Genomic DNA, 12,064 nt, shown 5'->3' on the forward strand with positions numbered 1-12,064 from the left:
CCTTAAAAAACCTGAATAAATAGTAAATAAACATTTTCTAACAAAAAGTGCAAAGTAACAAGTAGAAAAAAAGAAAAATGCACTAAGAACTTGTATGGAGGTTTTTCCATTTACAGATTTTCCCTGACCTTCTTTTCTCTGTAAATTAAGGGTGCACACTATTGCTGAAAAACACAATCACTACTTAGCAGTCAGATGTCCGTATGCACAAAGGCACAGATCCCTAAACAAGATCATATCTGCAGATGAAACTTTGTTTGTAGAAGCATTTTTTAAATTTGAACGAGCGTCTCATGAGCTGCAAAAGACACTGGCGCAAGTGGAATGCAAAAAACATGGTGACATTAATTTTTAAGTAAATATAATGGACGGTATATTGCGTCACCAAAAAGTATTGAGGTCATGTACATATATTGCACGATAAGTCGATATATTGATTATTGCGACATGCCTAGCAGTGAGCACTATTGTATTTTACACTTAATTATTACATTTCTGCACCTGAATGCTACTGTTACTGACTTTATTTGTAACTGTTTTGTTGTATTCATCTATGCTTCTAATTTGTGTAATTGTTCTTGTTTTATTACTAACTTTATTAGTTAAGCTAGTAGTTTTTGCTGTGGTATTTAATTACTTAAAGTAGGCTTTCACAAATTATTTTATTTTGCTGATCCGAAAAATGATCTGATCCGTGACTCAAAATCCGTAATATGATCCGAACCGTGAGTTTTGTGATCCGTTGCACCACTACATCCAATCCCATCAGAATGAGAGATGAGATTTTTTTTAGTGGTGTTTCTGTTAATGTTTACTGCAGTATCAAATATCAGAGGGATATCAAAAATATCATCCTTGTACCTTTCTTCTCTCCGGAGAAGGGGACGCAATCTTCTCTGTCTTTATAGTCCATAGCCTCCTTCTCCAGATACTGCAGCAGTTTTTCGCGGTTAAAAGAACCTGTGTCTGCTTTTGTGGTCTGGTCCTTCTGCCTGAGGCCGGCTGGCAGCAAAGCATTCTGGAAAATGGATTCAGAACAGATGTGGTACCAGTTATACTATGGAACTTTTATATCTCACAAATTTCATGCCAAGTTACACAAAATCCATTGCTTAATTTTTAAGTAAATAATAACTATTATTTGCATTTGTTTGGTAATGATGTGAACCTGTACACTAAATGTCAAAATTGTGTTGTTTTCTAAATTGTTGCTTAATAGGAAAAGCAGCTGAGATATTTTTGCTTAAGAGGAAGCTCTTGTGTTTGGGAGCAAACTTGAGCTCTGTTTACTCATAAACAAACAGACACAGAGTTGTTTATGAGAGGTCTTACCAGAACCTCCTCAAGGCAGATTTGGAAATGGTCATTTTCAACAGTTCAACAAAACAAGTGATTTTACTTTACCAACACTTTATCGGTGCAGTTCAAAATTATATACGACCACACCCATCATCACAATAACAGCATTGTGAATTACATCATCACTTGGCTATCAGTGAATTACCAGGAATGACATGGTGATTGTTTGCGTCTGGTTTTTGTAAGCCTTTTCGCAATACATAAAACTTATTATTAATTACAAATTATTAATTTTCTATATTTAGGACTAGGGTTGCAAAGGGGTGGAAAATTTTAGGTAAATTTCCGGAAACTTTCCAAAAATCCCTGGAATATAAAAAAAAAATCCTGGAAAGTTTCCAAAATTTCTGGAATATTTCCGAAATTTTCCACATTTTAACAACCATATTTAGGACTGATTTTCCACACTTTTAATTTGCATGCGCTTAAAGGTATAGTCAAATTAAAAATAGGTAAAATTCTTAGCCTGTCTACACAATCTAAGTCAATAGTCACCAAAACTGTTACCAGCATTCTTCAATTTTTTTTTCTTTTTTGTTCCACAGAAGTAAGTCAGTCATACAGATTTTTAATTTTTGGGTGAACAAACCCATTATTAACTGATCCCTTCGATCTAGCAGTGTGATCTGGTAAATCTCCATCATGTGAGTAAACTGAGTTTACAATTTCTCACCTCAGGGTCTATCTCTTCTAGAGCAATCTCCAATTGCTTGAGCTCATCCTCTGACAGCTTGTTCAGAATCTCATCCTCATCAATCTCCTTATACTTCTCCAGATCTTTCTTAAACGGAAGAGCCATGATTCACACCGTCCGTCAGAGAGACTGCAGTCCAGTTTAAGTGCCTGCACACAGAAAACTTCATTCAGTGTCTTAGGTAAATGTGAAAAGGTAATTTTGGTCAAAAATACATACACTAATGTGACGCATATATGTACAAAACTTGTCAGTAGCAAACTTCAGTACCTGTGTTACAAAAAAGTTTCAAAAAATGTTTTGACAGATTTTAGAATGCAACAATGCAAAACCTATAATACATTATATTATTGATTCACATATGAAATATTAATTTAATAAAAATGGAAGAGTGACCTGCCATTAGAATAAAGGCCTGTTCACACCATCACAAATGTTCGGCACGAAAATTAGGTTAGTTTAGAAAGAAAAATCACTACTGGTGTGCATCTTGATACAAATCAATCGCACTGACATATTTTAAGATTCAAGTTGCTTTCAGTTAAGACAGCTAAAACATGTATTTTAGTCTGGAACTAGGCTTAAGCCTAGTCTATAAAACCAGACATAAATCTGTAGGACAGCAGTGATGCAGTAAAGCGGAGAAGAATATTTTTATGTTTCCGTAAAAATGTTTCGTGCTCAAAGACTAGTGTGACCACAGCATGGGGCTAAACTTGGACGTGATCGTACATACAGTCCTGTTCTGTTCAGACCAATGCGTAAAAAAAAAACGACAGGGCTAAATGAAAATGCAAATTTTCTCTATATCTAATAATAGCAAGTACAAACTAGAGCCCGAACGATATGGGTTTTTTGGGGGCCTATGCCGATACCGATATTAGGGAGTAAAGAAAAACACCTATGCCGATATATCGGCCGATATTTTTTATGTGTAGTAGGCTATACTATAGTAAAGTATAGTCAAAAGTTTGCACACACTTCCCATTCATGTGTCCAAACGTTTGACTGGTACTGTATATAGAATACAGTATATAGCCTACATAAACATAATATATATATACATAAACACATTTTTTGCAATAACTCAAATTTAACAATAAACTTTATTATTCAAAGTGAGTCTGACATCAGTGCACTTAACAGTAAACTTCACTTCACTTATTATAAATAACTTGAATAACACAAATAGAACAAAATATATATAACTTGAATTAAGAAATTAAACAAGGCAACCCTCTACGGACAACATGGCAATTGAATCGCCATTGGCTAGTATGTAGGGCAGGGGTTCTCAAAGTCTACATTCAAAGGTCCAAATCTGAATTTTCATCAGTGTCAAAGGTCCGGACCGGAACAATTGGTTATTACAAAACTTGTTTTTAATAAACATACATAACATGCATAACAAATAAACATAATATATTTTTTTTTAAATAAAGTGCAAAAGTGGCAAAACAATAAATTTAAGTGTCAGCAATAGAGGTCGACCGAAAAGGGTTTTTCTCTGGATTTATGCCGATATTTAGAAATCAGGGCAGCCGATATATGATGCTGATTTTTTTTGGCCGATATGTTTGGCCGATTTTTTTTCTTCTTCTTTATCTCATAAAAGCGAGTTTGAGTAAATGATTATTGCAGGGCACAAGATGGTAATAGTAGTAGTAGTAGCCTAGTTCATAGTAATAATACATGGCTCAAAGCACCTTCTCAAAACAGATCTGAAGCATGCTTTTTGTTTATGTTTGCTGACAGACACCAGCGTTTCCCACAGACTTGCAAATGCAAATGAATTCTCTGCCAGCAGGAGGCGCTGTTGGAGTGGAGATATAGCAGTTTCCCCGGTAACGGCTTTAATCAAATACAAAACGCTAGGAAAGACGAAATGAAAATGACATCAAAGCTTTTCTGAAGACGGTCGGTTCTTTTCAATTATACATTCATATAAAAACACCCGCGCTGCATTTTAATTTTGAAATGTGCAGTGCTCAGTTTATTCAACGAAGTAGAATCCTTTTGGAAAATCTATTTGTGGCGGTCAGTTTTGATTTTGTGACGGGCCGCCACAAATAACTCAATGTATGGAAAACACTGGACACTGCTATAAGTCAAATGGCCATAATCTAAGTGATAACAAAAATAAATAAATAAAAAATTACTCATCTCCATCTCCAAAAAAGACATTAAAAAACTAAACATATGATTTACAAGTTTAACATGCGTTTATCGAAGTAGGAAATAATTAGTGTTCTTGAAGTACGAAATTGGGGCGGGTCCGGACTGAATTCCCTCCGGGTCCGGAATCCGGACCGGAGTCCGGACTTTGAGAAGCACTGGTGTAGGGCAAGCAAGCTACTGCCAAACCAACAGGGGCAGGTTTATGCAGGAAGCACAGCTTTTCCAAATGTCAACATCTAAAATGAATAAATAATAATAATGAATAATATTCATTATAAAACTGTGTTATGTATTTTCTGGTAATCCAATGAACATGCAGGACATTCGTATTTAAAATCGTCTTTTTGCAGTTTAATATTAACAGACAGGCATGAATGTTTATTTACTTAGCATTGAGTCTCTCCAAGTAGGTGAACAACATAGCGTTAAATCACCATTCAACAGACTCAAGCCACCACCGCACTGCCGTCTATTGGACTGCAGAAAGATACTAACTTTTCAATCTGCTACGTTACTGACTGTACTGAACTGTACTGCTGACACCGTGTCTGCGCTGCAACAGAACGCGTCAAAGCGACCGTTGAAAATCATTTGAACTTCTGTCAGCACGTCATAAATAGAACGAGGCATCAGTTTACTGAATCCGGTGTAGACAACATAATGGGTTCTATTCTACACCGGACATGAGTGGCGCGACAAAATACAATAGAATTATATTGTATTTTGTCGCACCGCGCGATGTGATGTGACCGATGTGATAAGCATGAGTTCTGGGCCGCGGTGCGAACGGTAAACACCAGCATTGAGTGGCCGCGATCAGCTCCGGTGGCCATAACACAGGCTTTAATGCGCCGCAGACGCGTGCCGTGAAGCACAGATCAGCTCTAGTCTCTAACGTCACTGAATCTGCTGTTAAAATTAACCATCCATTCATCATATCATCATGCAAAACAGAGAATTACAATCATTGTAATGTGACAATCAAATATAGGTGCGGGTGGGTGGGTGATAATTTGAAGCAGCGGACTCGGGTGAAGTTTGAGCTCATCCGCGCATCTCTACACTACACTGACCTGGGTCCAGTAGCAAACAATGGAGCGCACTCTGCTGGACAAACTAATTAATTACACCATTCAGAAGCATTTAATCTGCGTTATATGTTCTGTAAAAAAAAAAAAATTCATATCGGCGGCATATTCGCCGATACCGATATATCGGCGACAGGCTCATATCGGCTAAACGATATATCGGTCGGGCTCTAGTACAAACACTTACAAACACAGAATAACATTACATAACTAACTTTACAAACACAAGCTGATTTTTCCACTAATCAATGAGAGAGAGACAGAGAGAGAGAGAGAGAGAGAGTCCTCTGTTTGATATCGGACAGATGTCCCCACCTCATTATCTTTAACCTCAGACTGGAACTTGATTTTGCAAAATCTCATTCCCATCTGGAAATACCTTGACCTTTGAACTTCACTCCCTTGCAGAACTGCACCAATCCCAAATTCCGCAGCTACTTCATCAAGCTGCAGTGTTTCAGTAAATATATGAATCATAATTATCACTGCTATACTCCTGAGTGCAACACTTCACCCTCTCACTGTCGCTGCAGGAAGTGTACTGTATATCGCTTCAGGACACGCACAAAACTACATATTTTCAAAATCCACTAATTGGTGTGTTGTATGAAGGACTAGCTGACTAGCAAACCTTTGTTTACTGTACTGGTTAGGGTCAGGTCCATCACACACATTCACATACTCAAAAACAGCTAGACGGAACACAAGGAGTTAGGGATGCAACGATTACCGGTTGGACGATAAATCATGATAAAATTCCCCACGGTTAGTATTACCGTTTCATCTTTTAATTACCATTAAAACCGTATTAGATTACCACGATTTGAACAACTCGCGATAAATAAAAACTATCCAGCATAAAGCACAGTTTTAAGTAACAGTCTCACGTGCGCACAGCACGCAGAGTAGTTTCGTTTTGTGTGAAAACAGGGCGGAAAAGCTGGGAGGTTTTAAAAGAGTGCTAAGGGAATTATACAAATGAATATATGAATTAATTAATTATATGAATGTACCTCTGAAGTTTCTGACTGTCTTTGTTTTCATCTTCGCTCCATGTAATCCCTAAAGGAAGTGTTCTTAATCACAATACTGCTTTGTCCACGGAGGTTACGGGAAACAGCTCTAATTCAGCTTTTCCATCAGCGCCACCTGCTGTCAGCGAGTGGATTTACAGAGACTTATATTTACATTCAGCCTGTGTGCAGTTTCTGTCTGGCCAAAAACGGACCGAATTTGCATGCCCTGCTGTAAATTTTGATCGGTTGATGAAAAACAAGCTTATGTGGATTCTACACATTTAAACAATTCAGATAAGTTATCTAGAATTATTTGTGGAGCAGATAAAATACATATAATCATTTATTAATCAATTCACATTTTGACATATATTTTCTTTATTTAAAGGCTGAAATGTGAGGTTTACCTTTTTATTAAACTTTTTCAAAGCTTTATTTGAACATTTACATTAGATATTTCAACATGCTATTAAACTGTTGTCAGTCAAGTTGTCATTTAAAATCCGAACATCATTGGTAATGTTATTGTTTTAGTGATTATGCAAACAAAAAGTCATTTTATTTGTTGTTTGTTGATTTTTAAATATAAAACTTGTTAACAATACCATGATAATACGGATAACCGTGATAATTTTGGTCACTATAATCGTGATAAGAAATTTTCATACCGTTGCATCCCTACAAGGAGTCTTGATTTTTGGGTTGCGAATTGTGACTATAAGGTTGCGGTTTTATACAGGGAAGCCTAAATCAAGCCCTTCCAGTTCAAGTCAGCCAACAGACCCATAAAACACGAGGAAATTCCAGCAACCAAAAATACTCCAGGAAAAGCTGATGTCATTTATTTGCCAATTCATGAACAAACTGTCATTTTTGACCCACAACTAGGCAACCAAAAACAGTGCATATTAAAGACCAATTAGATGTTGCCAAAGTATGTAATGACAATCCCTGGGAAATACCACAGCACAAGATTATAGTTTATTTTAGTCGATTACTGCTCATTTACTTGAGCCATTCTGACTGACTAATCACACTAAACACAGCAGTCAATGTTTAGAGTTTATAGTAAATGTGAAATTGGACTGTTGAATGAGAATAAAATACTGTATTACTGTTGGAGGGAGTTCTTTTTCACCGGCGCTTGTGCCAAGGCCAAGAGAGAAATCAAGCGATCCATCAGCAAAATAGCAGTGTTTTTCATGAAGAGTTTTAAATGCAGCGCTCTGAATATCGAGCCAAACTTAATAACAAATCACAGCGAGACTTTATGTTCAACTCTGTCTAACTTGAGTACTTAATGGCTAAATAAATTAGACTTTCTCTAAGACTAAGAAAAGTCCATGGTAAATCCAGTAAAATGCCATTGGGCTTCTCAGCAGGATTGTGTCAGCTTAACTCTCAGTCTTAAGGTGAGGTGTGTAAGACCCTCATGGGGTAAAGAACCATAATGTTCCCATTAACTTCCAATTTAACAAGCCAAAGCTGTATTTAGGAAGTTATGAACTAGCAGCAGATTTGAAGGATTCCCTACTCACAATATGTGTTACTGTAGAAGACAAAGGAACAGTTGAATTAGGAGAAAACAGGGGTTAAAGTGGCTTAAGGGTTAAATCAAATGGTGCTAAAACTGGAACAAATTCAGTAGCTCTTCTGATCCTGGGCTGCCCCAGTGCCCCTTAGATCAAACCTGCAACCAGCCAAGATCCTTAACCACAAGCCTCTTTCCTTTTCCTGAACAAGTCACAATACAAATTCACTCAAAATAAGAGTTTTAGAGTTTTGCATGTTTCAAAGGATCACAAAAATGACTCCCTTTTAAGAGATTTCCCACTTTAAATGGATAGAGCGTATTGTTCTATACAGGGAAGCTATCAAAACTACGTAGTCCTTTCTAATGTACTCATAAAGCTCTAGCCCTAGATACTAAACTTTGCTGCAGTAATCAATACCTGTAATCGTGCGGCTTGTGGAGGAGAGGTTTCTGAGGTTTTTTTTTTTTTTTTTTACTTGTGGACTATGATCAAACCAGATAATCTTAGAGGTGCTGGCTGGGGTGGGATCCTCTGACAATCTAACAACCAACCACTACAAGGTAGCATCAAGGCTGAGACTTTTGAACCATTCTTTCTCTTTAGAAAATGTAAAATAGTTATGTTAGTTATTCTCGAGTCTGTAGCTGTCCGTCAGACAAACCTCATCAACACCTCTTAATCTGACAGACAAAATACAGAGGAAGCCAGTACTGCTACTTCTAGAGATGCACCGATTGCAATTTTCTTGGCCGATTCCGATTTCCAATTTTTTTGTTAGTGTGATCTGCCGATACCGATTTTTGCCGATTCCGATTTTCTTTCTAAGAACTATAATTGACAGCATATACAAACAAAAATCTACTTTTCTTCAACGCAAAGTTTTATTTTCATAAAAAAACACAAGTAAAAAGTCAGTAATAAAATAAGAACAAATAAAAAAAATTGCAAACAACAGCACAAATAAATGCAATGAGCTATGAAACTAAGTTTTTCAGGTTAAGTAAGTTTTTATTCAGGTAAAAAATACTACAGAAATTAAAGTAATCAAATGTAAATAACACATCCAGTGTTATTTTAGATTTGATTACTTTAATTTCTGTAGTCTTCATTGTAAAAATTAAATCCAGATTAATGCTTACATTAAAGTTATAAAACGTAGTCAGTCAAGACCAGGAAATGATTTTCTTTGTCTTTTGTTCTTTGATTAACATGACAGACATGGTGCGGGCACGTTTGGTATAAGCGCGAAACCTGCGGGGATGACTATAATGCGCAATACAAGCACTATTTAACCGGAGCGAATGAGACGTGTGTGAGAGAGAAGGGGTCGTCGGAGAGATGAGAGTGAGAATGCGCGACTGATGTTATTGCCTGTGCCGCTGGTAACAAAACAGATCAGCTCGAACTCGGAAAGAAGTGAGACTGACCGACCGATCACCGATCCGGGCCGATCATGAGGAAAATCGGCCGATTCCGATCCCTGGCCGATCGATCGGTGCATCTCTAGCTACTTCCTCTGCTGTCTGCTGTAAGTGCATTACAGGACAAATCCATAATAAGGATGAAAAGACTCAGGGCAAAAGGTCACACAACCTCAACACACACAAGCACATCAGTGAACGTTCCAGAGCTCTGAATGACAAAAAGTTGTGTTTTTGTTTTTTATATCAATTACAAATGAGCTAAGCTCAGAAAGATTTTTATGCAACCTTTACGAACATTACTTTCAAAGTTACTTGGTTCATTCATAGACACTTTACATTTTCATTGCTTTGATGCTACAATACATTGCTGCAGAGTTGTAGTAGTGATTATTTTTAGTATAGAACTAGTATAGATTTTTAATTATAGCCTAACATGATATACACTACCGTTCAAAAATTTGTAGTCGGTAAGATATTATGTTTTTGAAAGAAGTCTCTTATTATCATCATAACTGCATTTCTTTAATCAAAAATACAGTAAAAACAGTAATATTGTAAAATATTTTCAGAGTTTGACAAACTATTTCACTGAAAAACTTTTGAAAAATGAATATTAAACACACTTTAATTTATTCCTATAATGGCATAGCTGTTTTTTTTTTTTACTCAAGTTTTCAGTGTCACTTGATATGATGGTCAAAAGAAACTAGGGTTGTGCCGATAGACGATAGTATTCAGGGCTCCAGACTGCGACCATTTTTTCTGCCGGGGCGACTAATTTTTGTGAGCGGTCGCACTGGCGCGACCACCACGTTGCCCAACTCATAAGCGCTGCCATTTCTGTTGCATATGAGAAACATCAAACAGCAAATGAAATGAAAGCGAAACTAAACCGCGCTACGTTTCAGCTGTGCAGTACGAACCGTTTATCAGATCAGACCGCGATGCAAACAAACTTGTCCGAGCTCAGAACAGCTTTACTCGGGAGCCAAAGTTGATTTCGCGACACTGTTACTGCACAGATCCAGTGAGAAGCGTTTGAATTCGCTGCACAATGATAAGGTTGCTGCGAGATCTTAGAATCATTCAAATTCTGCACATAATTCTCTGTTATAAACAGCGCTGACATACGTCAGGAAACCGGAAGTGGTAACGACAACTATAACCATGGTGTTGTGGTAGAAATAGTCGACTGCATTACATCATTCATTTCAGGGTTTGTACAACCTTTTGAGAGAGAAATTCAAGCACTTTTCAATGAATTTCAAGCATTTCACACAACTATTTCCAGCACTTTAAAGCTCTAAAATGATCCAGTTTGATTGTTATTTTTAATGGGATGACAAAAATATACTTTGTGGTTAAAAATACATAAAATCACAATTATAACCAGTAGACGACAGCAGACAGCAGAGGATTGGCTTATTAGTCATTAATTTCTACTTTTTCTCTATATTTTAAAATTATAAAATCACTAATCACTATTATAAAATCATCAGAAATCAGATTTTTTTCAGATCACACTTTTTTGTGTATGAAGTAAGAAAAGTCACAAAGTGCCTGAAAAACAAACTTTCCTTCAATTTGCTACTAAATCACACACAATCACTGAAGTTGGTCAGTTCCATATAATGGTACATTTAATAAGAGTGGAACATATAATTTTTCTATATAAAAATTTAATTTTGAACATATAAATAAAAATTTAATTTTGCACCTGTTACTGTTGTTAATAAAAGTAAATTTTGTATGCATCTTATGCATCTTTTAGTGCTTTACTGTCAAATCTGTATAAACAATAAACAAAAGAATAATAAGAAATGAACATGTAATATTATTAGTAACTGCACTTATCAATGCAAAACAATAGTAATTTTATGATTAAATGATCTATATTTTAATACTCCTGCACACCACCCCCAGCGCTACCAAATCTGATCCTGGAGCCACCATCTGTAGAACTTAGTGGCGCTGGTGCCACTGCTCTCAAATGTTAGTCTGGAGCTCTGGTATTGTGTATCGACGATAGTCAGAGATATCGACGATAGCAGATGTCTTTGTCGATAGTCAAGACGATATTAGGCTCATTCTCCTATTAATGTATTAATAATAATAATTATTATTATTATTGCTATTATTAGGCGGCACATTATAATTTGACTATTATTATCAAATTGCCCAGCTTTTTAATTCAGCACTGTATTTCACAAAGACACACACGCGCGCGAGCAAATGAGGAGCCTGTAGCCAGTGAAGGAGTCTCCAACCACAAACACAGACCCATATCGTCTGCTGATATAAGGTATTTCGTTGCACTTTAACAAGTAATCTGAACGGCCTATATGTGTGCAATATTTTAACCGAGCCCTCACTAACCAAGTTTAATGCCACAGTTATGTTAGAACGCATCTCATTCTTGTTTCTGTGGTGGTGCGTCGGGCTCATCATGGGGCGCATGGTCCTGAGCGCTGTATGACTGATGTATCCGTTCAATTTAACTTTACTCCAAATATATGAACTTACCTGTTTTAAATACGTTTATATTTAACGTGTTCGTTTATGTCCAATATTTAGTGTTAAACTGTTGGTCTTTAAAATAAATCTACTTTTGATTTTCACCATTGACTGATTTTGCAGATCTTTTAGACTGATAACTTCTGTGCGTCAATGCGGCAAACTTGTCACAGGACGCGCGATCCTAATAGCGATGTAAGACTGTTGTATCCAAATATATATGAACTAGCTGTTTTAAATATTTTTGTATTTAACA

At 36.5% G+C, this 12,064-nt stretch overlaps 1 protein-coding gene across 1 annotated transcript in view; it reads right to left on the reverse strand.

Moving 5' to 3' along the window:
- The window catches only part of LOC107704266 (tropomodulin-2-like), a 54,132-nt gene that overhangs the window by 34,945 nt on the left and 7,123 nt on the right, over nucleotides 1–12,064 (reverse strand). Inside the window, exons 2-3 of the mRNA XM_016507146.1 lie at nucleotides 2,033–2,202; nucleotides 862–1,018 (exon numbers count right to left, since the gene is read on the reverse strand). Of these exons, the coding sequence (XP_016362632.1) occupies nucleotides 862–1,018; nucleotides 2,033–2,158 (283 nt within the window). The 5' untranslated portion in view covers nucleotides 2,159–2,202. The remainder of the gene's footprint in view (nucleotides 1–861; nucleotides 1,019–2,032; nucleotides 2,203–12,064) is intronic.

This window comes from Sinocyclocheilus anshuiensis, unplaced genomic scaffold (genome assembly GCF_001515605.1).
Source record: "Sinocyclocheilus anshuiensis isolate Anshui unplaced genomic scaffold, SAMN03320099.WGS_v1.1 scaffold863, whole genome shotgun sequence".
Taxonomy (NCBI): domain Eukaryota; kingdom Metazoa; phylum Chordata; class Actinopteri; order Cypriniformes; family Cyprinidae; genus Sinocyclocheilus; species Sinocyclocheilus anshuiensis.